We start from the raw sequence: 27,017 nt of genomic DNA on the forward strand, positions 1-27,017 counted from the left end.
AATATACGTTCATAATTATAATAGAAAAAAGTTTAATCAGTTTCAGCCGCTTCGCATTGAGAACAAGTGAAATATCCTGTTTTCATATTTGCACACTTTAGATGAACAGCCCGATCGCATTCATTGCAATGAATTGCGTTATTTCTGTTCAGTTTTTTAGGCATATTGCGCATACAAATAATGCAGAAGTCGACGTCCTCCACATCTGATGATCCAGAGGGAGGAGTTTTTGTTGCCGGTACGGTTTTTGTGCGACGAGTAAAATGTCGAAAATGGAGTGGCACACAACATCCCATATGCTACATTTCGAAATAGCCACCATAACCTCGTCACATGCTACATTAGCACAAAATCACTTTAACGATTTTGAAGGCAATAGTCCATAGATACTCTTAAATATCTGAAGATTTACCTGTCGCTTCACTTGCCTGCAAAATTGCGTGAAGAAGAATCGTCTAGAAAACTTTACGGAGCACAACGAAACGAGAACAATTCGTAAAACTTGTGGGACGCGTGCACAAGCGTCGGATGCTCATGAAAAGTGAGAGTAGGTCTAGAAACTAAGCTGACATTACGTAGATGACGTCATACTAATCCGACATGGCGGTAAACTGAGTGGCACACGACACCCCATGGCACACAACACCCCACTTTACCCTATATATATATAATTATATATAAAAAATTTTAATTTGTAACAAATATAAGATCCTAAACAATTAGTTTCTTTATAAATTGTACATATATAAATCATTCTTTAGAAATTGTTATTTTTTATTTTCTTTTTTTGAAATAAATATATTGATTATTATTCTTTTCTTCCGCTCCATCTTTCCGCCAAAAGTAAATAAAATGAACAAAAGACAGATGTGCCTTTGTTTCGTTTTAAACATTTTTTTTGCAGACGATAAAATTTCTGAGAAACTCGGGAGAATAATTTTTTTCAAATGATCCTAAGCCTCTTTCCTTTTTTCTTATAATCTTTTGAATAGTCAAAAAGATTTATTGTTTGTCAAAAAAATTCTTTAACGAAAAAACAAAAGCAAAGTCTTTTATTTATTTCATCTGTTTCTGACAGAAACGATTGTATAATGCAAAGAGAAAATTATGTGTTTACAATATAATAAATGGATCAATAAACGTATTAAAATTCTTGCACAAATTGTTTTTTTAAATTATATTTATTCACTTATCATGTCTTTTCATCTTTATATTAACTTCTATTATATTTATGTATTATATTGTAGCTATCCTTACAATATTATTCTTAATTCTCATTTTTACTAATTAGTTCTACTCTAAATTGTAAATAATATTAAAGTATAATAAATTTATGTTTCATTGAATTAATAATTCCTGAACTGTCATAAATCGTATTTATTAGTAAAGATATGTAACATTTATCTATTATTTTAATTATCGACGTATCATTATTTCGTAGATGTAATATTATTTGGATTCTCCTCTCTCATAATCTGGAAAATTTTTTCGTATACAAGTTGAGGCGCATTGTTGGCCCATAAAAAGTCCAGATGGTTAAATTTGGACTCCGATATTTGATATAAGTCCATTACGTTGGGTAATACATGGGACAACCTCTTCAAATCCTTGAAAAATCGTTTTCACGTGTTATTTTACACAAAAACTACTACTCTTTTCTGTTTCATTTTATATACAATTTAACGCATAACAAATATACAAATTAATCTCTATTGCATATGTATTTTTATTTGAACATCAATTTTTAAAAAACAGTAAAAAAGTAATAAAAAAAATATAATTGTATAATACATATATAGTTTTTTTATTTTTATACATTAATATATTTTTTAATATAAAATATAAACTTTTATAAAAACAAATTAAATTTTAAATATAAAATACTTAATATTTCAGATTTTTTCGTTACCTACCATCGAGCTGATCAACTTGTCATCGTCGAAATAGAACAAAGCAACTGGTATCGTGATATTCGCTAGATCATATTCCGGAAGCTCCACCAAGTTGTATATCACGAGATTTTTCGCGCGACCGTAGTCATATTGACGAAACTCGCCCGATTCAATTATCTGAGCGAAATGCGCCGTCGTCTTAATCGAGGCACCGGCCGGAAAGTAACTGAAGATGACGGGCAGTAGAGTCTAAGTAAAAAAAAAAAACATAACATGTAGAATAAGATGACTATAGTTTTTTTAAATGCAAGAAACATATTTTTATTTTTCATTAATAACTGGGAATTTATTTATATTTTTGTTATTTTTTTAACAATATTTGAATATTGTCGAAATCAAACGATAAGTACTTGATAGAATTTCTATTATCAAAATATTTTATATTATCAAAATTTTATATTATGGAAATATATTAACAATTTTAAATATTAAAAATTTATTTGATCAAAATATTAATATTCAATTTACATTATAATTTGAAGCGTGATCATACAAATCACGGGACGAAACGACTTTAATCATCATGTACCTGTATTTTGATGACGACATTCACAAAATTATTACTTACGTGATTAAACTGTTCGCGATTAGTACCGAAAATCATAGATATCACATTGTTGCAGAAATTTTTATTTTGATCGCAATTATTTCTTATGATAGATCTCAAGAAATTATCCGGCAAAAGTTTGCCGTGAAAGAAAAATCCCATTACTCTTTGTCGACAAAAAAGGAAAAAAAAACAAGACTTCTCAAAGCACCCGTCAGATTGCGGCCAAAACGTTTAGGATCCTCTTAAGAATAGTATTTTTAAAAAAATGATATTCTCTAGGGATGTGTTTATATACATACATATTTTATAGTGTAAAAATAAAACATAATATACCTAATTTTCTTTTGTTGACAAAAAGAAATATTGTTATAAACAGTTATTATATGGTAATGAATTCTTTTCATGTAACACAATAGCTTTACATATTACTTTACCTGTAATTCTTTTTTGTAGGAGACCAAATATCGTATTGGACTTTGCATATGGTTTGTATAAACCGCTGGCGCAAGGTTGATCATCATTCGCACCATTTGAGCGATTTCCGGACGCTTTGACGCCGTTATATAAAAACTGGTTGCACCCATTGAATGACCGATGTATGTATGCAATAGTTCCGATCTCATATTAGTAATAAATGTAATCATCGCGGATATGTCGTAGATGCCCATCTCATTAAAACTAATGGAAAATTTGATTCATCATAAAATATGTTTATATATATATATATATATATATATATATATATATATATATATTTAAAAATCTGAGACTACAATAGTATCTTTATATATAAGCACCGTCTGTCTGTATGTATATACGCGAACTACTTCCGCATTTGTGGACCGATTTTCATGAAATTGGTACTAAAATGTTGCAAATTTTTCGGAGGTGGCTGTTGTGGGGTTTTTTTTTAAATTTTTTAATTTTTTTTTCCTCAGAGGAGAGTATGTTTCTTTTTTTGCAATATTTCTGAACACATGGTATCAAAATGTTGCAAAAATTTTGGAGATAGCGACGATGCGGTTTTTTCAAGTGTTACACCAAGAGAGAGAAAGAGAGAGAGCGTGTGTGTCTTAAAGAAAGAGAGAGAGATTATTAATTTAATTGTAGATATATATTCTATGTATTTTTTTAGAATAACATAAGTAGTGAAGCCGTTACAATATCAATGAACTGAATCATTATGATGAGCAAGACAGCACGGATGAAATGTCAACAAGGCAAAGAAATGGAAGAATTTAGAAACGGTAAATAAAAATTAATAATAATTAATTTAAAATTTTAAAATTTTTTAATATATATTTTAATTGCATAATATCTTTTAATTATATCTATATAAATCTACATTATACATATAGATATCTAATTAAATTTTTAAAAATTTCAGTGCTTGAAGATGGGCTCGATGACATTTTATTACAAGCACTAATTGAATTTAAAAATCAGGAGATAAAGAAAGAAGAAGGGAAAAAAGATAAGAAACGAAAAGATATAAGTAATGATGAGAAGAAGAATAAGAAAAATAAAAAAAAATAAAATTTGATATGTGAAAATATGAATTCATAATGATTTATTTCATTGATTTTTTTTTCATAATAATTTATATTAATATCTATTTCTAATGTATGATTTAATATGTAATTTTTATATTTAAATTATACGTAATATGTATTTACTATATATATATATATATATATATCTATTTAATGAAAATATATCTCTATATATATATTAATTTATAGATATTTATCTAAAAAAGTAAAGTGAGAGAGAGAGAGAGAGAGAGAGAGAGAAGAGAGAGAGAGAGAGAGAGAGAGAGAGAGAGAGAGAGGAGAGAGAGAGAGAGAGAGAGAGAGAGAGAGAGAGAGAGAGAGAAAGAGAGAGCGTGTGTCTTAAAGAAAGAGATAAATAAAAATTATTAATTTATTACAGATATATTCTATATATTTTACTGTGAAAAGAATATACATAGATTTCTGATATTATAAGGGAATCAATCCATAAAAGTGAAAGTAGGTCACGGTTATATAGATAAATGAATAGAAAAAAATATTTATAAATATGGATACTTACGTTGCAATTTATCTCTTTCCATTTCTTTTAAGACTGCAGGCTGTGGATTGTCAGTAGCCACCTCAGATTGTGGATTATTATCAACAGCCACTTCAGATTGTAGTGGCTGTTTGGCCAAAGCATTGCCCGGCCGGAGTCTTATAGTCTTTGTCGTGAGAAAAATATGTTGAAGTATTTCGCCGCTACCTCCAAACTACATTCTGGCGATCATCACGGTACCAATCGCATTCGTCTACGGTTCTGCGACTGGATAATTAATATCGCGGTGAGTAGCTAAAGAATGCATGAGCGGATAAATCACGTAGGAGAGAAAGAGAGAAAGAAACATAAATTAATTCGCGCTAATTGTATTATATATCAAGTCAAATTTCGTAATAGAATTAAGAAGAGAATTACAACAATTTTTTTTTAGAAAAAACTATGTGAGAGGAGAGAGAGATATATTGATTTCGCGCTAATTTGTTTATAAATGAGTCAAGTTTTGTACGTAGAATTGTAGGAAAAACGTTAAAACAAATAAATAAAATTTAAAAAATAATTATTCTTGTCGGTGGAAATGTGAAAATTTTGCGATAATTTATTTATTAGATCATTTTTTAAGGATGTAACAAAGGCTCTATCACGCGTTGCCTAATGTAGGAAATATTTACGAAATGCCTTAGGCAAAATTTAATCATGTGGATTTTTTGTGGGCCAAGGACTACGCCCAAATTTATATACAAGAAAGTATTTAAGCTTATGGAGAGAAAAATCTGAATATTGATATTACGTCAGCAATCAAAATACATGATAAATATCGCACAGTAAATTTTTAGTAATGTTGAATATGATCAATTTTCAATAGAACGCAAACTAACAATATTTTAATATCATTTATGAGACTTTAATAATATTTTAGTATTATTATTAATATTTTAGCATTTGTAACATTTTTTATTATTAATTTATTATTATTAATAAATTAATATTATTAGTATTATTATTAATTTAGTTTCATTAGTAATATTTTAGTATTATTTAGTGTAGATGCGTAATACGATTTTATAAGCAATCGTTTTGAATAATAAATTATTGCAATCATAAAAATGTACAATATAACAAAGATATAAAGTTTAAACAATATAAGGACAAATAAATGTTAAGTAATGTATATAATTTTAAAGCTGATTGACTTTTACGTTTCTTAACACATATCCTTTTCAATTTATCTACGTATTTACGAATCATTCAAATTTACCGCAGAAATATTATTTATAAATATAATTATATATATAAATATATATAAATTTATATATAGAATATATTGTACATATTTTCTCGACGTGTTTTAATCATTTGTGAAAAAAACTGATTATTATTATTTTATTACCGATCACTATTATTATTTGCGTTTTTTATCTTGTATTTATATCCTTTATGAAAACCATTTGACATATTAATATTATGATTGACAATTATGATAAAGAGAAAGAAAATTCCAGGTACGTCTGGCACACATAATAAAGTGCACATTCAAAGACGTAAGTATATTAATAAGTATATAATTAAAGTTATAATATGTTTATTAATAAGTAATTAAAAAATCTAATTTTTTAAAACTATTAAGTATTATTAAAAAAATAGATGCAATCTTTGGTTTACAATAATTAAAAAAAATATATTCAATTTATTTATATTATAATTGTAAAATAGATGTTAAAAATAAAACGTTCCATTAATTCCATTAAAATTTCCGTTAAAAAATATATCTGTTCAATGTACAAATCATTTGAAATCGTAAAGATTAAAAGATACAATCAAAATATTTTTTAGCTACTTTTAGCTATTGCGAAGAAAATACACCTATATTAGTTAACGAAAAGGTCACATTACAATTCATCAAAGTTAACGATAAAAATCAAAATAAATTAACATACATTTTTTTCAAAAATTTAATAAGCCTATGAATACTAATAACGCGATATAATATTATATCTTTTTTCTTTTTCGAGTTGACAAAAAATAATCACAAATACAATTCGATTCATTTTGAAAGGAGCGTGTAAAAGAGAAGAATACTATATATAAAGGATTCTTTATATAAGATTTTAGTAAAGAGCGGTTACTCGCAATCGTATCATTTCGCGGTCAGGTTCGTTTTTTCGCGATGACATATCTAGATACTGATATTCCAAAAAATTCTTGACTTGTTTATTTTTTTTCTGTTTATGAAATCATAGATGCGATGAGATTAATCGGGATTATATGTTTCCTGTTATTTTGTGGTTTTCTAAGTGCGACATCGACGTTACCGGAAATGATTTCTGAACTAAATGTGCTCATTAAGAGAATAAAAAAGACTAGCAATCGACCAAACAACATCGAATTTAATTCTGATGGTCCCAGTACGGTGAGTTTACATTCATAAAAACAATTAAAAATAATTTTTATTATTTAGGTTAATTAAACTTCTTCCATGTTGTCAGAAAATGATTAAAAATGATCTTATATACATGCAAGTACTACTCAAAATTTAAATTTTTATTCTGCAAAATTATGCTTTAATGATAAAGAAAATATTATTTATATATTTTCTTCCTTTTCAAGAGGCGATTCAATATATTTATTTATTAATATTATTTAACGCAAATCTTTTTTCTATCTTAACATACATATGTAATATATATAAAATTTATACATGGTATTATGTTTCTTACTCTAATAATATTTATTGCAGTCTAAAATAATTTTAAAAAATATACATACATACAATCTATATATATATATATATATATATATTTATATATAATATATATATATATATATTATATATATATATATATATATATATATATTATAATTGCAAAATACACATTAAAGTAGTCATTATAATTTTAAATGTAGTAATTCAAAATATAAGTATGAAAAGGAATATTAATATTTAAGTTAATTTCAGTTTATCAGTTTCATATTTTATGAAAGAACCATCCCCAGCAATTTTATTATTTTCAAATTACCTTATAATCTAAATTAAAACTAATGTTTATACTTTGATTTAATTTTTAAATTATATTTTATTTATTATAATTATTTTATATTAACTCCTCATGTTTATTAAAAATTTGTTTTATACTTATATATTTTATATTATAGAAAATAATTGATTTATTTGAAAATAATGTTATGTATATTTTGTCGCACAAATTTCAATTTATTTCAACTTTAGATCTAGTGTTATAAAAAAGCAGGAAAAATATATTTTATAAAAAAAGCCACAAAAAACTGTTTTTTTCGGAAAAAAAACAGAAAAATATTGGAATGCAAAAGTGGCGCTCCTAGCGATAAAAATGAAACTACTAGTTGTATTTGTATTACGTTTTACGTTATTTATGTTCATTTTATTTCATATGTGATGATATTGTCTAAGTCACAAATGTGTTACAACTTATAACACTACAATATTTTTGTTTATTTTATATTATTATTTTATAAAATTTTATTATTTTTAATGTAAAAATAAATGATTAAAGTCAATTTACTCAATTTTTATGTTTGTTTTGTTTTATTATACATGTTATAAGTTATAACTATACCTATATATGTATTTTCATCTTTAACTAATCATTCTTAGGAATTATAAAAGCCCCTACGTCCGCAATAATAATCCAGCCAGCATTAAATTAAATAATCTAAAGAAAAAATATTTTTCTATATTTTTCGAGAAAAATTATCGAAAACAAAAACCAAAAAAAAAACGTTTCTTCCATATTTTTTGTTTTTTTTTTTAGATCTACTTTATTTCCTTTTGTACTCAATTTTCTCTTTCAGACGGAGATGATAAGAAATGAAGGTTATCCCGCAGAAACTCACGTTGTAACGACGGAAGATGGCTATCTTTTGACGGTACATCGTATCCCAGGTGGTAACAGCTCTCTACCAGTATTACTAATACATGGTCTTTTAAGTAGTTCCGCCGATTTTTTCGTTCTTGGCAAAGGCAAAGCACTCGGTACGAATATAATTATAATTTATAAAAAACTTATATTAAATAAAAGAGTCTCGGGATATATCAGCATTAATAAAAGATAATTATCTTTATCTCGGAATATATCAGCATTAATAAAAGATAATTATCTTTTATTAATGCTGATATATCCCGAGACTCTTTTATTTCGATTGTAGCGAAGCATTCAAAAATATTATACAATCTTATATAAAATAATATAATGTTATATATATGTGTAAAATAATTATAAGTTACGTAATAAGAATGTTTCTTTTTCACATGCTAGGTTTCCTATTAGCGGATGAAGGATACGATGTTTGGCTGGGAAATTTTCGTGGTAATCTCTATTCAAGAACGCATGTTTCTTTATCTCCGTCGAATTTAACATTTTGGGATTTCAGGTATGTACACACATAAAATCAAAATAATGACTTTGAAAATGACATAATAAAAAACGCAACAACTAGATTGATTTATATATGATCACTTATACATATATAATTATATATACAAATATATATTTTTTTTATTTATTTATATATAATATATATATTTATATATACTCAGTCTAAAAAAAGCGGTACACTTAAAATTTGGAAAAAAATCACCAAATTTCAAATAACAATAACATTGTAAATAATAAAAATAGAAAGATTTAAAAAAAATGAAAATAATCCGTTATTTTTAATATCTCGCAGCATTGAAATGAATAAATTCTTAAAGAGATTCCAAGCTTTATTTTTATTTTTTAGAAATCTTTCTGTCTTTATTATTTATGAAATTATCGTCATTTGGAATTTGGTGATTTTTTCCAAATTTTAAGTGTACAGCTTCTTTTTGGAGTGAGTGTATTGATATATATTTTTATATGTATATTTATATATCTAAATGCAGCATTATTTTAAATTGCACTTATCTAAAGATACTCTTTACATATAATAAGTATGTAGTATATTTCACATGGGTAAAATATACATAAAAGTATTACTGTAAATCTTATAAAGAAAATATTTATCTTAATTTTTCGGCAAAATATTCAGAAATGTATCATTTTCGAGATATCTCATTTTTTAATATGTTAATATGAATCATATAGAGCATTTGATATTCCTTAGTTTTTTGTGCCAATATAAATAATTCTTTGCGTTTTTAGTAATTTTAGTAATTTTATTATAATTAAGTATTTATATTCTTATTTAAAAATAAAAATAAAATAAAAAAAAACAGATCTCCGAAAAGCAGCATGTTTTCAGGAATTTGCCAAAAAAATAAATGCTTATTTTCTGATAAAAGAACATTTTTGTTACTATACATATTCTTTGCATATATTTATAAATATGAGTGTATATATTATATGTAGTAATATGCATATTTATGACGTTATATTGTTTGTATTTTCTATTAGCTATAACGAAATGGGTACGTATGATTTACCCGCGATTATTACATATATTACGAATATGAGATCGCAACCATTGCACGCGTACATTGGTCATTCGATGGGCACAACCAGTTTTTATATAATGGGATCAAAGCGTCCGGAAATCGTTGAAAAAATGCGATTGATGATCAGCTTCTCGCCGACTACCTTTATGGACCATATGAAAAGCCCGATAATAATTCTCGTTCCCTTATTTAAGAAGATTAAGGTAAAGTAATATAAAGATTAAGGTAGAGTTTGCTTTAATAGAAATTAATTATAAGACTTGATTATAAAGATACATAATAACAAAAATTGGGAACATGCTAAAAATGATGGCTTCTCTCAACATTTTTACTAAGGAAAAATCGTATCCAAATGATACGAGGAATCTGCCATTAAAAACTTTTCCGCCAGTTCTGGGACACTCTGTATATATGTATATATACATACATACACATACATATATATATATATATATATGAATACTTTATAGATTCAATTATATGACAGAGACGAACAATATACATATATATATATATATATATATATATGTATGTATATTGTTCGTCTCTGTCATATAATTGAATCTATAAAGTATTTCAATTTATTAAATAAAATTAGAAAATGCTTGGAAATTTATTTATTTTCTCAAAATTATAAATATAAAGAAATAAAATAATGGCAAGTCTCATAGATCACGATATAATATACAATAGACCTTCGATTACAGATAATAATGGATGTTCTCTTTCATGGCGAATTAATGGATAGAAGTTTGTTTCAATATTTTGCAGAATTCTGCAATCGGAATTATTCCAATCAAAGGTTTTGCCTCAACGTGGCATTTACAATAGGTGGTTTCAATCACGAACAATTCAATTATGTAAGTAATATAATTCTATTTATACAATTAATTATACAATTTCGTCGCAATCGAAGTTTATTCGAACACATTTTACTTTGCACTTTGGATCGGACTTTGCTTCCATATTATTGTCCTTTTTGACTTTTATTAGACTCTATTACCTCTTATCATGAATCACGTTCCCTCCGGCGCCTCGTATAAAACATGGCTACATTACGTTCAAGGAATAGAATCAAGAAAGTTTCGCTCTTATGACTACGGTCGCGAGAAAAATCTGCTGATGTACAACTCGGTGGAACCTCCGGAATACGATCTATCGAAGATCACGGTACCAATCTTTATGTTCTACGGCAACAATGACTGGTTGGTCGACCCTATTGTAAGTAATAAATAGTATATTGTGTATCAAGTGCGGAAAGTTGACAATTGGTCACGAGTGCGGGAGATGAACGCACAAGCCGAAGGCGAGTGTGACCACCCCACACGAGAAAACAATTGTCAATTCGCACTTGATACACACGATATTTTGTATTACAAGTGCAGGCAAAGTGGCTTTGTGCGCGTTTTCTGTGCGCAAGGTGGCCAATCGCACGCCGCCATCTTGCGACGGCACGGTGCGGGAATAACCGCGTTCAAAGTCATTGTCTACGGCTGAAGCCGTAGGCAATGACTTTGAACGCGGCTCAGCCATAGGTAATGGCTTTGAATGCGGCTTATTCACTCACCGCGTCGCCGTTAGATGGCGGCGTGGGAAATCGGCCGCTTTCCGCACAGAAAACACGCATACAAAGTGCCACTTTGCCTGCACGTGTAATACAAAAAAATAAATGTTTAAATATTGGAAATATATATATTATATATAGAATGTTTTAATTTAAGTGTTACAGTCAATTTTCTTGGAAAGAAGCTATTTTCGAAAAAAATGTTCTATATAAAAGTTGGAAGGTTTTGAGGGAGATATAATATCGTGACCTTGAATTGTCTTTGAGTGGCGTTTTTCAAGGTCGTATATAGCTGCTAGTTGCAAATTATATGCTTTTTTAAAGAGAACTATGTGTTTTCTTTACATCAATGGAGTCCTTACATTATTTTTTGCATAAAAGTATTAAGTTAGATTATCGAACATTTATTTTACACATTTTATGTCATAGTTTCCGTAAGATTAAAATATAATTGTTATTAAAATATATGAAATTGTCGAATTAACATATAAAATGTTTCATAAACTATTCATTTTTAACCATCTTTATAACTTTTTATTTTTATAATTTTTGCCGAATATTGCGAAAAATCGATTTATATGAAAAAAATAAAATAGTCCCATTTAAACAAAACCACTCTGAAAAAATTTATTGAATTTGAATAAATATTTATTTCAATATTACCTTATAAATTATTTATATGAAACTAATAATATTTATTTAATGTGAAAGAATATATGTATATTTAATTGATATAAGAAAATTTTGTTCAAAACAGATAAATATTTATTTGTTTCAAATAAATAATTTATAAGGCAGTATTGAAATACATATTTATTAATTTTTTCTCAGTGTAGATTGATCTCTAAACGATTTATATCTATTTTCAAGGTAATTGACTGTAACTACAATATTTTATATACATATATACATATATTATAGTAGAGATTAATTTACGATAAATCAAGCTTTATATACGTGAAAACGGAAAAATAGTTTAAAAAGAATGGCGCACAACAATTTGCGAAAATATTTTTTTTAAGGATGTGAGGAGAGCGTTCTATTTACTACCCAGCGTAAAGGACATATATGAAGTACCGTTGCCCAATTTTAATCACTTGGATTTCGTATGGGCCAAGGATGCGCCAAAACTCTTGTACGAAAGAACTCTCAAGATTATCAGAGAGGGGAACATTTAATGTTATGTCTACAATATAATGCTACATCGATATAATGAAGATAATAAATAATTTTCTTATGAAAAAAATAAGTAAATGCGAGAAGTGTGTGAAATCGAGATATATATTGCGTGTTGCTTTTTTTCACGTATGTAATTACCATATATAGTGATCGAGATCAATTATAATAATTTCCATATAGTTCGCATCAAGTCAGTTTAAGAGTAATAAATGTTAATCTTAATAGTGATAATTGTTTCTATAATTTTAAACACGCTCTTTTATTTTTCATTTATTTTTGACAATAATAATTAATTATTTTTTAATTTAAAGATCAAGTATATATCTCGAAATTTGTTACGTGCTTTTTTTTAAATTTTATATTATCTTGTAGAAAACCATTTAATTTTGTTTTTCTACATTTTTAAACATGCTTTTTCATTTTTTTAATCATTAGAGGCGATAATAAGTTTTCTCTAAACTTGAAGACAAGTACTATAACAAAGGACATGTCACAACTGTGTATTTAACAACATATTTGAAGGAGAATCAAATCGGTTCCGGACAGTTGTGACTTGTCCCTAAGTTACGTAACGTCACGTATTTTTTCTATATTTTTTATTTTTTTTTTAAAGGACTATTTTATTAAAGATTTTTATATTTTTAAATGTGCTCTTTTATTATTTATAAAGTTTTAATTATTAGCGATGATAATAATGAATAGTTTAAGGGTCACCATTATCAACATTAAGTTATAACATATCTTTTTTAAATATTTTTTATAGTCAAACGGAATACCATTTTGTTAATGTTTATCTATATTTTTAAATGCGATCTCCATTTTCTATTTGATAATAAAAATATTGAAGAAACATGTAGCTACTACTAAATAACTTAATATATTATGGTATCTAAACGACGACTCTAAAATTTGGAAAAAATTAATTAATGTCATTAATAATAATTTAAACTCTTTGAAAATGAAAAGAAATGTGTTTAAAAATATAGGAAAATATTAATAAATCTTTTAATCAACAATAGAACATATAAGCATTTGAAATGCAACAATATACTCGATCTTAATTATAAAGAAAATAATTGTCGCTGTCAGTGATTAAAACTATCCAAAAATAAAAGAACATATTCAAAAATATAGGAAAATGTAAATATGTTAATATAGAATAATATAGGAAAATTGAGACGCGTTTTCGATAATTATTGAAATAGTAAAATTATCTATAAGGCATATTTATATTATGTATAGAGGGTGTCTCGCAACGTGATGTTTACACTAAAACTATGTATTTTTGATGTCATTCTAAGTCAAAAAGTCTTAATACACATATGCCCTAAAGTCAATTGTTTTAAAGTTATGGCAAAGAAAATGCAAAAGTAATTATTTACTTTTATTTACAATTTTCAAATATTATTTACACATTTATTTATTATTTATTTTTTTACTATGACAACGCAGGTAATTGTTTTTTATAATGCCAGTCAAAAAGGTTCGATTTTTGATTGCTGTTTAGCGTGCAAAAAGCGGCTTATTTCTAAACGATTTAATGTACGACTTACCGCACAAGTGCGAAAAAAGCACCTTTATGACTTACTTTACCGCATAGTTTATAAAGTAGTTAATTATTATTATTTAATATTATCGTTCAATAAATAATGTTATTATCTTTAAAAAATAATACTTATTTTATGCAATTTTGTGTTTTTACTGTAACTTTAAAACAATTGACTTAAGGGTATATGTATATTAAGATTTTTTGACTTATTGTTAGGATGACACCAAGAATACATAGTTTTAGTGTGGACATCACGTTGCGGGACACTCTGTATATACATCTATATTGCTTCAAGTAAAATTTATTGTCTCAAGTAAAATTTTCGATAAAAATAACAAAATTAAGCTTTATTAATATTTTTTGATAGAAATTAATTGATTAAGCGTTTATTTACTAACTAAATTTTAAAATAATAGTGTGTAATAAAAATAAAAATAATAATATTTGTAAAATAGTATGTTATAGTACTTTAAATTCGGTTAATATTTTTGACAATTATCAGCTGATTTCTGTCAAAGAATATTAATTACGAATAAGGTACAAATTTTATTAATACTTTTTGACAGAATAAATCATCTGAGAAAAGCGTTAATTTGTTAATTAAATTTAAAAATAATAGAATGTAATAAAAATTAAAAAATAATAATACGTTTTAAATAATAAATTATAGTACTTTAAACTCGATTAATATTTCTTGACAGTTATCAGTTTATTTTTGTAAAAAAATATTAAAACACATTGTTTACAACATTATTATTTTAATTCTTGTAATTTATTTTTATCTCTTTTTCTTTTCCCTTTCCCCTTTGACTCCCCTCTCTTTTAGTTTTGTCGGTGCCTCTAAATATAATTGTTTTCACCAAGTGACTTTAATTCCGTTGAACATATCGACATAGATCGTTGTTTTTTTAGTGATATCACTGCTGTTTAAAGGTAACTTAATTATTTTTATTTATCTGATTATTTGTTAATATCAATTATTGTATTTCTAGTTTGTAATTAAAGATGGTTAAATAATATAACTGAAACGTTTGACAATTGATTGCTGTCATTAATTTATTACAATTTACATCAAGATCGTGTATGTGCTCTCTGCCCATTTGTTATTCTTTAAAAATTTAGTTTTGTTTCAAAATTTAATTAGCAAACTAACTCTTTAATCAGCTGATTTCTGTAAAAAAATATTAATTGAGTTTAAACAAACTTTATTTTATTTGTCTTTAAATATCATTTTTTTAATATAAAATCGAAAAATAGTGCGCGCGTTTGTTTTAATAAGATAAATATTACACGTTAAACCTTTAATAAGGCCTACGATTGATGAGAGCTGTAATCATTAATTTAGTGAAAATGTAAGAATTAAAATTAAGAATCACTTTACATATTGCAACTATAAAAATTGACATATATATAATGAAGAACAAGAAAATACATATGTAATAAAAAGAAAAGAAAAATATACGTCATATATAAGTTAAGGTCGACAAAAAAAATTACATAAACAATAAAATATTTCTTATTTGCTGTTGAAAAAGATAAAACATAAAAAAAAACATAAAAAATATCATCGAGATTTAATGAATCAAACATCGTCGATCACCGAGAGATAGAATACAACAATAGAAAAGTGGAATTTATGTGAGTTGACTGGAATTAATGAAGTGAACTAGATTTCTTTTGTGTATATACTAAAGAGCATCAAGTCAAGGCTCATTCTGAGCTGTAGAGTCATTGGATAATGTACTGTAGCTCAAGGATAATGTAATTCTAAGTAGGACGTCACATACTAGATAGTGAGTAAAATAAATGTTATAAAAATAAAACAGAGTTTGATACATTTTTTTCAAATTTCAAAATTAAAAGAAAATCTTAAAAAAATACAAATAATTCAAAATTATAAGCATTAAAAAGTAATTAAAGTAAATAAAATTAATAAATAATTGCAAGATACAATCTGTTTAAAATAATGAAAAAAACAAATAAAAAATAAATAAAAAGATGTAATCTTTTGTTTATAATAAATTTAAAAAATTAGCACAATATATGTATATTATAAATGTAAAATATAGGCATTAAAACTAAATATTCCATTATAGTATAATCAAGTTATATTAAAAAGAAATCTTTATTTAAAATGCAAACTATTTAAAGTCATAAGCATTACATATAAAAGATACAATCAGAACATTTTCTTAGCTATATATTATATATTACAAAAAAAATACATCTACATATATTAAAAAAAAGATTTTATTGCAATTCATACAATTCATACTTGTGTATCATACAAGCTTATACTAATGATAAAAATCGAAGTAATATATGCATATATTTGCATATATATTTTTTAAAAATGTTTAATAATTGTATAAATATGAATATTAATAACACAGTACAATCTTTTTTTTTCTTCTAGTTGATAGAAACGTAGTCATAAGCACAAAGCGAAGGTTCATTTTAAAAGTAGTGATATAAGAAGTAGTTACTCGCAGTCGTCACTCGTATTTATATCGCTTTCGTGTGTTTGTTTTTTTATAACATATATATGTATATTGTCCGGAAAACTAATTACTAATTATTAAAAGATGAAATTTGTGTTTTTTAAAGTTATTAAAAATTAAATATAAATATAAAAAATATATATAATCTGTTTATAATAAAAATACAAAAACTTAATAATTGTAAAATAAGCATTACAAAAATATTCATTAATTTCAAAGTTTTCTGTTAAAAATGCAAATAATTCGAAGTCGTAAGTATTAAAAATTACAGTAGAATTAATTTTTAGGTATTAAAGATTTTGTATGTGTGTAACTCTCGGAAACTTTATCTTTTGAATATTTTTCAAAATGTTTAATAATCGTAAGACAATAATAACGTAATGTCTATAATAAGTATACTTAATTTTTTTCTTTTTGATAAAAACGGTCGACGATTTATTTTAAAAGTAGCGTACAAAGAGCAGTTCTTCGCAGTCGTACTCATTTCGCTGTCGCGTGTGAATTTTTTTCAATAACATATTTCTTGATATTCCGGAAAATTCTTAATAATTTCTTCATTTTCTTTTCTGTCTATACTCAGTCATCGATGCAATGAGATTGATCGGGATCATATGTTTACTGTTATTCTGTTGTGGTCATCTTAGTGCGGCACAGATGTCATCGGAAAGGATAAACGAGCTAAGTCCGTTTATTAATGAAATAAGAGAGATCAGCTGGAATTGGTCGAACAACACCGAATTTAATTCTGATATTCTCAGTGTAGTGAGTTTGCATTCATAAAAACAAAGATTAAAATCTTCATTATTTTGATTAATTAAACTTCTTTGCTGCTGTTGGAAAATGATAAAAAAAGGATATACACGCAATTACCATTTTTATTCAAAATTAAAATTTTAATTCTGCTAAATTATACATTGTCTTTAATAATATATAAAAAAATAGTATCTCTACCTTTGTTCTTTTTAAGAACTAATTTAATATTTCTTTATTAATACTATTCAATTAAATCTTCTTTCTTTCTATCTTAAAATATATAATAATATGTGTAATACATACACACACACACACACATATATATATATATATATATGTCATTATGTTTCTCACTTTAATAATACTTTTTGTGGTTTGTTTAAAATAATTTAAAAAATTAATTAAAAATAAATATATACAGGGTGTCGCAGACCTACCGTACATTAATGGAAAATTTCTGAGGTGATTTGGAGATGATTTTTCCTCAGCGAAAATGTCTAGGCATCAATAATTTTCGAGTTATAAATGATTAAAAATAAAAACTTTTTTGTAAACTAAGCAGCCTTGTAAAAATTGATTATAACCAAAATTAAATTTTTAGTTAATTTCAGATAAAGTTTACTTTAATAGAATTTTAATTTAAGGCTTATATATATTTACAAAGATATATGATTTCAAAAATTGCAAACATTAAAAAAATGATTACCTTTATCGATATTTTCGCTGAGAAAAAATATTCTCCAAATCGCCTCAGGAATCTCTCATTAACGTGAAACGTAGGTCTGGGACACATTGTATATTTATATCTAATATAATAATAAAATATATATTAAAAATAGTTATTAATTTTTAATACAGTAATTTAAAAGATAAACGTGAGAATCTAATCTTCTCTAAACTGAGTTTTTAAATAAATTTTTCTCGAGTTTCATATTCTGCGATATAACTACTCTGCAGTTTATCTGAAAATTATATTGTAATCATATTAAATTAAAATTATTTAATTTTATTTTAAATTATATATTTTTCATAATTATTATTTTACGTTAACTCTTCATGTTTATCTATTTTTTATATCTATATTATTCATACTCTAGAGAATCGAAAATTTATTCCAAAATAAATATTATATGCATTTTTTGTTGCACGAATTTATTTCAACTTTAGATCAATTTTATCTCCTTTTGTACTAATTTTTTTCTTTCAGCCAGAGATGATAAGAAAGGAAGGCTATCCTGTGGAAACTCACGTTATAATGACAGAAGATGGCTATCTTTTGACGTTATATCGTATCCCAGGTGGCAAAAATTCTTTACCTATATTAGTGCAACATGGTCTTTTAGCTAGCTCCGCTGATTGGCTTGTTCTTGGCAAAAACAATGCATTACGTATGATTATTTAATCAATAGCTAAAATGATGCATATATTTCTAAAAATGCATTAAGAAATTGGAAATTAATATTATATGTATAATATATGAGATATTGTATAAAAAAAATGAGTTATGTGATAAATATTGTAAACATTTTTTCAGCTTACCTATTAGCGGATCAGGGATACGATGTTTGGTTGGGCAATATTCGTGGTAGTACTCACTCGAGAAAGCACATTTCTCTATCTACGTCAGACCCAAAATTTTGGAATTTTAGGTATTCGCGCGCATTAAAAATGATTTACTTAGACAGATATTAGACATTATAAATATTACAAGAATTACATATATTTCTTGTTCTTTTTTTTTAAACAATATTTGATTTGAAAATGTATCGTTTCGAGACTATTTCACATTGTGATATGTCAGTACACTATAATACTATTTCTCTCTTAATTCCTTTATGTAAATAATTCTTTGTGTAAAATTTCGGTGCAATATAAATATTGTATATATTATTTATATTATATATATATATATATATATATATATATTAACAATATATATATATATATATATATATATATTAACATATATATATATATAATATATATATGTATATATATATATATTAACATATTTTATGATAAATTGAATTTTTCATCAGTTTTAACGAAATGGGTATCTACGATATGCCCGCGATAATTACATTTATCACGAATATGACGTCGCAACCATTGCACGCATACATTGGACATTCGATGGGCTCAACCATTTTTTTTGTAATGGCATCAAAGCGTCCGGAAATGGTTCAAATGATACGAATGATAATCAACCTTGCACCAGCAATTTTTGTAAACCATATGCAAAGTCCAGCACGATATTTAGGCGCCTTCAGGAGGGAGATTCAGGTAAAGTAATAAATCTCTAAAAACTCACCTTTAAAAAAAGGTAAAAAAAGGCGACCAGTTAAGGGCACGCCATTAACAAAAATTATCCATTGCAAACCCATGTAGAATCCTATCCTATTGCAAACCCATGTAGAATCCTATGAAAAATTAATCATTGCAAACCCATGTAGAATCCTAGGCAAAATTAACCATTGCAAACCCATGTAGAATCGTACCCATTGCAAACCTATGTAGAATCCTATGAAAAATTAACCATTGCAAACTCATGTAGAATCCTATGAAAAATTAACCATTGCAAACCCATGTAGAATTGTATTAAAAATTATCCATTGCAAACTTATGTAGAATCCTACATTGCAAACCCGTGTACAATAGAATTGTATGAAAAATTATCGATTATAAACCCATGTACAATCGTAACAAAAGTAATGAAATAAAAAAAAAATTGAAAGTAGAAACTTGTACCAGTGGAAAATTAAAGTTGCAGACATATATAGAGTCGTATAATGAATCAGTAAAAATTTAAATTTGCAAATGTAGAATCGTACCATAAAAAAACTTATCTTTTAAAAAAAAAGATAAACAAGATGCCAAGTCTATGCGCCATGTGAAAAAGAAATAAAAAAATTTTAGTTAAAAAAACTGGGCGCGCTGCTAAGTTTCAAAATTACAATGCACCTTAAAGTAACATTAATTAATTTAAACACAAAACATATTTTAACTGTAATGAGTTTAAAAGTAACAATTTAATTTTAATATTGTTAGAATATTATTTAGCAGCGCTCCCAGTTTTTTTAACTAAAATTTTTTTATTTCTTTTTCACATGGCGCATGGACTTGGCATCTTGTTTATCTTTTTTTCTAAAAGATAAGTTTTTTTATGGTACGATTCTACATTTGCAAATTTAAATTTTTACTGATTCATTATACGACTCTATATATGTCTGCAACTTTAATTTTCCACTGGTACAAGTTTCTACTTTCACTTGGCGCAATTTTTTTTTTATTTCATTACTTTTGTTACGATTGTACATGGGTTTATAATCGATAATTTTTCATACAATTCTATTGTACATGGGTTTGCAATGTAGGATTCTACATAAGTTTGCAATGGATAATTTTTAATACAATTCTACATGGGTTTGCAATGGTTAATTTTTCATAGGATTCTACATGAGTTTGCAATGGTTAATTTTTCATAGGATTCTACATAGGTTTGCAATGGGTACGATTCTACATGGGTTTGCAATGGTTAATTTTGCCTAGGATTCTACATGGGTTTGCAATGATTAATTTTTCATAGGATTCTACATGGGTTTGCAATAGGATAGGATTCTACATGGGTTTGCAATGGATAATTTTTGTTAATGGCGTGCCCTTAACTGGTCGCCTTTTTTTACCTTTTTTTAAAGGTGAGTTTTTAGAGATTATATCATTCATTTTTGTATATTTTTATGACCGGAATAGAACAATTATTAAACATGTTTATCTAAACTTCTTTGCTTAAAATGATGTGTACAATCATATCCTAGAATCCTGATCATTCCTCCTAAAGCACCCTATTTATATAAATTTACCCATATGTGTGTGTGTGTGTGTGTACTAATGTCGAGCATTTTTTATACATTTTCTATTAAATTTAGATAAAAGTTGCAAGATTTCGAAAAAGAAAAAGTTGACACAGACTTTTTCCTAAACGGCGATTTTCAAGGTTATTTAAAGGTCACTTATATTTTCAAAATAGAATTACCTTAATTTTTCTCATATAAATCGATTCCTCGCAATATTTACTATAAAAAGTTGTAAAGGTATAATTTTTACATAATCTTACATAAACTTCGAAATATTACAAATATTTTATTTTATGAAATATTTCAGTTTATGTAAAATTATGTTAACTATCTTTTAAATTATTCACTTTTAGCCATCTTACCCTTACAACCTTTTATAGTGAATATTGCAACAAATTGGTTTATATATATAATATATATATAACATCAGTTATTATTAATTGATGTTTACATTTATTTTTAGACTTACTAGAGCTCAAATGCTCCACATTTTTTGCAAAAACTGTTTATTCTACAGATTTCAAATATGCTTTTAAATGATGATTGAATATTTCCTTTTTTTAATTATTTTTATTATTATTTTTCAATCTCAATCAACTTTTATAACTTTATGCCAGCACGATACAAATACATGTGTCTTTATTTTTTTTATTATTTTCATTATTATTTTTCAATCTCAATCAACTTCTATAACCTTATGCCAGCAGGATACAAATACATGTATGTCTTTATTATTGTATCAACTCTTGTCTTTTCCATGTAACCATGTCTTCATAGTTTGAATTATCCCTTCATCTTCTCAATCTTTCGCAGAGATTTAATTAATTAAATACACTTCACACGAAATAAAGTTTGCTGGAAGATATACAGCAAACGATAACTGTAAAAACATGATTACGTGGAAAGAACAAGAGTTGGTACAGTAAAGGCAAGTAAGTAAGTACATGTAATGTATCGTATTGGCATAACGCTATATCCGCGGAGCAGATAATGTGGCTGTAGAGGTAGTCTGCAGTGCAGCTAATGTGGACGTAGATGTTGATTGAGATAATTGTCTAATATAAAATAGAATTTAAAAATTTAGTTTAAAAAGCTGTTGCATATATAAATAAAGTTTATTTTTTCTAAATTTGGAATATGTTTAATTAATTAATTTTTTAAGTCTATGTTTAATAAATTTTTTAAGTCTGTATTCAATAATTTTATTCATTTGATAAATACATGTATGTCTTTATTTTGATATGTTTAATATAATTAGAAATTCATTATTAATTAGATATGTAAACTATAAATTCATATATAATATTTGAAAATATATGTGAATATTTAAATTATTATCTTCTCCTTCCTCTCCTTCAATCTCTTTAATATATCAATATGTGTATGTGTGTACACGCGCGCACATTTGTACGTATTTATTTATTTATTGGATAGTTGAGAGTACTTAATTGATAAAAAATTATGACAATAATAATCCTTGTTTTTTTTTCTTATTATTTACTCAGATTTTTTTGTCTATCTTATAAGATAAACACTTTAGAGATTGAATATTTCAAGTAAACTAATTGTAAGTAAATTTCACATTAATGCATATAGATGTTTAATCATGAATGTACTAAATAAGTACACAAGACGAACAGTGAGTGAGTGAGTGAGAATGAGAGAGTGTGTGTGTGTGTGTGTGTGTGTGTGAGAAAGAGAGAGAGAGAGAGAGAGAGAGAGAGAGAGAGAGAGAGAGAGAGAGAGAGAGAGAGAGAGAGAGAGAGAGAGTTAGCCAACATAACCCCGCACGCTGCCGATATGGCGGAGCGCCACTATCGCCATCTGTTGTAAAACGTGCGAGATGGACAAAATTACCACTACATGCATCTTGCATGTGTTGTGTACGTGTGATATATGTGTGCGCATGTGTTGTATACGTGTGAATACGTGTAACACGATACAACTATGTATGCGTGGTCGATGATGATAATGACGGGGACGTTTCTTAATAGAAATTTTTCATATTTCGACTTTGCATTTATATATCTCTGCTTACAAATCACGTAGAGCAGAAATAAAGACACTTTTATTATATAATTCAAACTCAATCTATCGATTAAGTCTAGTATAAACTCGATTGCTTCAGCCATTATTGAGGATTCGAAATATTATAAAGACTCAAATGTCCGACTCGCGTTAAGATACACGGTGTCTCCGCTACGCCCTTAACTGGTCGCGAGACACTACCGTGTCTCTTGATAATTTATATAACAAAATTTATTATATATATATATATATATATATATATAAAATATATAGAAATATCATTATTTAAAAAAAATTAATGATATTAAAATTATATTATTGACATTAAAATATAATAATGCAATATAATGTTGATATACTGATATCACTATCAATATAAATGAAAAAAGATATTAATTAAAAAAGAGATTTTTCTCTTAATAAAATATAAATAAATACAAAATTTTTCAACAAATTTATTCTAAATATTCAAAAATTTATATATTTATTCACGTTTTGTGTCCTGTTTTTATTACAGTTATTAATAATAATTTTACTACAGCTACTAATAAGAGAGCTTTGATTGAAGATGATGATGGATACTTTCTTTTACGGTGAATTTCTACAAGATGACTTTTTAAGATCTATCATAAGAAACTACTGCGATCAGAACATCAACAGAGAGTTCTGTGCTAATATGTTGTTTTTGATCTTTGGTTTCGATCGTGAACAACTTGACTACGTGAGTAATAATTTTGTGAATGTCGTTATCATAGACATTCGCACGATTTTTTCCAAAGGAGAGAGCATTATTAATTTTTTCTTTAATTTTCTTAAATTTCATTTTTTTATTTTGTTATTTTAATTTTTTTATATAAAATATACAAATAAATTCCAGTGTTTATTCAAAAAGAGAGCAAATGCTTAATTTTTTTTACTTTTATAATTACATTTCTTTGTTTTTTATTTTTTGCTCATGCATTAATCATACATCAAATACATCGGATTTTACGTACATGTCTTGTTGTCTTCCTTATTTAGACTTTGCTGCCCCTCATCTTGAGTCACTATCCGGCCGGTACCTCGGCTAAGACGTTGGTGCACTTCGTTCAAGAAATTGAATCGGGCAAGTTTCGCGAATATGACTATGATCGCGAGGAAAATCTGCTGATGTACAATTCGGTGGAACCTCCGGAATACGATATAGCAAATATCAGGATACCAATGGCTTTGTTCTACTCCAAAAACGACTGGATGGTTGATCCCGTAGTAAGTAACGAAAAAAATAGATATTTAAATAATGAAAATATACAGAAAGTCCCAAAAAGGTCAGACCCTTAGATAAAAATCTTGAAAAATATATTCATATTGCATAAGATGAGTTGCTGAATAAATCATTACATTATTAAGACGAAAATCTAATGAAAGTTTTCATTGGTTTTTAGGGGTCACATTTGAAAATTTAAAGTACTTTTACAATGTAGTTCTAATTAGATGATCAAAAATGTTATACGTATTTGTATGATATCAGTACAAACTAATTATTTATCGCAATTGAAAAATTTTATCGTAAACTTCATTATTGTTCATGGTTGAGATCTCTTGAATTAGTGAAGGTTTTTCCGCATTCTTCAACATTTATCGTAAACTTTATTATTGTTCATGGTTAAGATTTCTTGAATTAGTGAAGGTTTTTCCGCATTCTTCAACATTTATCGTAAACTTTATTATTGTTCCTGATTGAGATCTCTTGAATTAGTGAAGGTTTTTCCGCATTCTTCTTTACATATGGACTCTTTCTTCCATTCGTCTTCATTTTTTAGATTTGTTAGAATTGTAATTATGGCAAGCCTTTCACAGAACTGTAACTTTCAAGCTTTGTAATTCAGAAAATACTTTATAAAAAATAACTTAATTATAGTGTTTTGAAAAGTTCTCGAGGTAAGCTACAAGAATATGTAATAAAAAATATAGAGGTCCATTTAAGAAATTCAAGGTGACCCTATTCTGACCTTGATAACGTCACCCAATTTTTTTAAACTCTACAACTTTTGTCTAAAACTTTTTTCTGTAAAACGTATATTTTTCGAGATTTTCCGATCTTTTTGGGACACCCTGTATACAAGGAGTCCAATTTTAATCGCTGACTCCTCAAAAACTTTTTTATTTTTGATTGCATAACAAAATGTCTCATACAAAAATTATTTGATTTGAAGTCAGAGAATGGCTCTGCAGACTTTTTTCTAATAAGCATTTTTCAAGATCATTTGTTTTTTTAAATAAAAAAAAATATATATATATATATATATATATATGTGTATATAAATCGATTCCTCGCAATTTTTGGCATAAAAAGTTATAAGAATAAAAATGATAAAAAATGTAGAGTTTACGAAATATTTCATATTTAAGTCTGATATACTATGAAATATATATTTCGTAAAGTATTTATTTTTTGATAATCTTATTTTAACACTTTTATGCACAAATAACAATCAATTTTTGAATTATTGTACAATAAAAAATAAAAAAGTTTTTGGGAGTGAGTGATTAAAATTAGACGACTTGTACAGTGGAGATTGATTTGCATTAAAATTGTATATATAAATCAAGCTTCGTACACGAAAACAAAAAAATAGTTTAAACAAAAGTGGCACACAATAACACGCCAAATACTTCTTCAAGGATTCGAAGAGATTGTCCCGTATGTTACCCAACTTAATGGACCTGTATGAAATACCGTTTCCCAATTTTAATCACATAGACTTTGTATGGGCCAAGGATGCGCGAAAACTTGTGTACGAAAGAATTCTCAAGATCATAAGGGAGAATCCAAATAATATTACATCTACAAAGTGATAACATTAATAGCTAAAATAATAGATAAATATTATATTATTTGAATCTTAGTTGATTAAATTATTTAATTAAATAATTTAATTATATATATTTAATTTATATATATATATAATTAACTATATATATATTATATAATTTAATTATATGTATTATTATATATATAATTATTCATTTCTGCCTTTACTAAAGCTAATAAGTAGAGGAGACCGGGGACAAAAGTAACACAGTATTTACACCACAAGATATTTTTAAATAAAATTGTGATTTGGAGCAGATATCGATATCTTGATCTTTTTTTGTATAAGTAGATAAATTTATTTAGAGTTGAAATGTTATAAAACTGCTCTGTAATTTTAATTATAATTATTTAATTGCTCAATAAAGAACATTTAAGTGTTTTAAAGAAGATAATACAAGTTAATTGATTTATTTTTTTTATTTTTCTAATAAAAATTATTTAATATTTAATAAATAAAATATTTTGTATTTTGTTTATTTACGTAAAAATATACGTATAAAATTTTACTTATTCTGTTCTGTTTTAAAGATTGTTTCAAACATGATTTTTAGTTTAAAAAATCAACTTAAAAGATTATATTTAAAATTAAATTTTTTTTTATACAAGTTTTTATTTTATATTTAAAAAATATATTGATGTATACATGTTTAATATATAAAAATAAAAAAAATTAAATATGTACAATTATAAGTTATTTTGTTACTTTAATATCAAATATATACATAT

General features: G+C 26.1%; 3 protein-coding genes across 4 annotated transcripts; 2 read left to right on the forward strand and 1 right to left on the reverse strand.

Moving 5' to 3' along the window:
• Positions 1-1,371: 1,371 nt before the first annotated feature.
• On the reverse strand, positions 1,372-3,170 carry LOC114944879 (lipase 1-like). The gene is made up of 3 exons (XM_029320929.2): positions 2,937-3,170; positions 1,914-2,141; positions 1,372-1,607 (listed from the first exon to the last, which is right to left on the reverse strand). The coding sequence occupies exons 1-3, from the start codon at positions 3,168-3,170 to the stop codon at positions 1,431-1,433; spliced, it is 639 nt and encodes a 212-aa protein (XP_029176762.1). The 3' UTR covers positions 1,372-1,430.
• A 3,607-nt stretch (positions 3,171-6,777) lies between these two features.
• LOC114934769 (lipase 3-like) lies at positions 6,778-14,913 on the forward strand. The gene is made up of 7 exons (XM_085489543.1): positions 6,778-6,964; positions 8,383-8,563; positions 8,847-8,961; positions 9,966-10,209; positions 10,714-10,866; positions 11,000-11,227; positions 12,593-14,913. Exons 1-7 carry the CDS (start codon positions 6,800-6,802, stop codon positions 12,746-12,748), a joined length of 1,242 nt encoding a protein of 413 aa, XP_085345669.1. The 5' UTR covers positions 6,778-6,799; the 3' UTR covers positions 12,749-14,913.
• Positions 14,914-16,951: 2,038 nt separating this feature from the next.
• On the forward strand, positions 16,952-26,547 carry LOC114928272 (lipase 3-like). Of its 2 annotated transcripts, none has more exons than XM_085489535.1 (8): positions 16,952-17,050; positions 17,380-17,561; positions 18,760-18,940; positions 19,087-19,201; positions 19,592-19,835; positions 24,003-24,155; positions 24,455-24,682; positions 26,027-26,092. In XM_085489535.1, the coding sequence occupies exons 1-8, from the start codon at positions 17,032-17,034 to the stop codon at positions 26,075-26,077; spliced, it is 1,173 nt and encodes a 390-aa protein (XP_085345661.1). In that variant the 5' UTR covers positions 16,952-17,031; the 3' UTR covers positions 26,078-26,092. The 2 variants fall into 2 exon arrangements, with proteins under 2 accessions (XP_085345661.1, XP_085345660.1); XM_085489534.1 differs by lacking the exon at positions 26,027-26,092 and adding an exon at positions 26,099-26,547 and having other exon boundaries at positions 16,959-17,050.
• Positions 26,548-27,017: the final 470 nt, after the last annotated feature.

The sequence above is a fragment of the Nylanderia fulva genome, unplaced genomic scaffold (assembly GCF_048542155.1).
Source record: "Nylanderia fulva isolate GAGA-0341 unplaced genomic scaffold, ASM4854215v1 Scaffold87, whole genome shotgun sequence".
Classification (NCBI taxonomy): domain Eukaryota; kingdom Metazoa; phylum Arthropoda; class Insecta; order Hymenoptera; family Formicidae; genus Nylanderia; species Nylanderia fulva.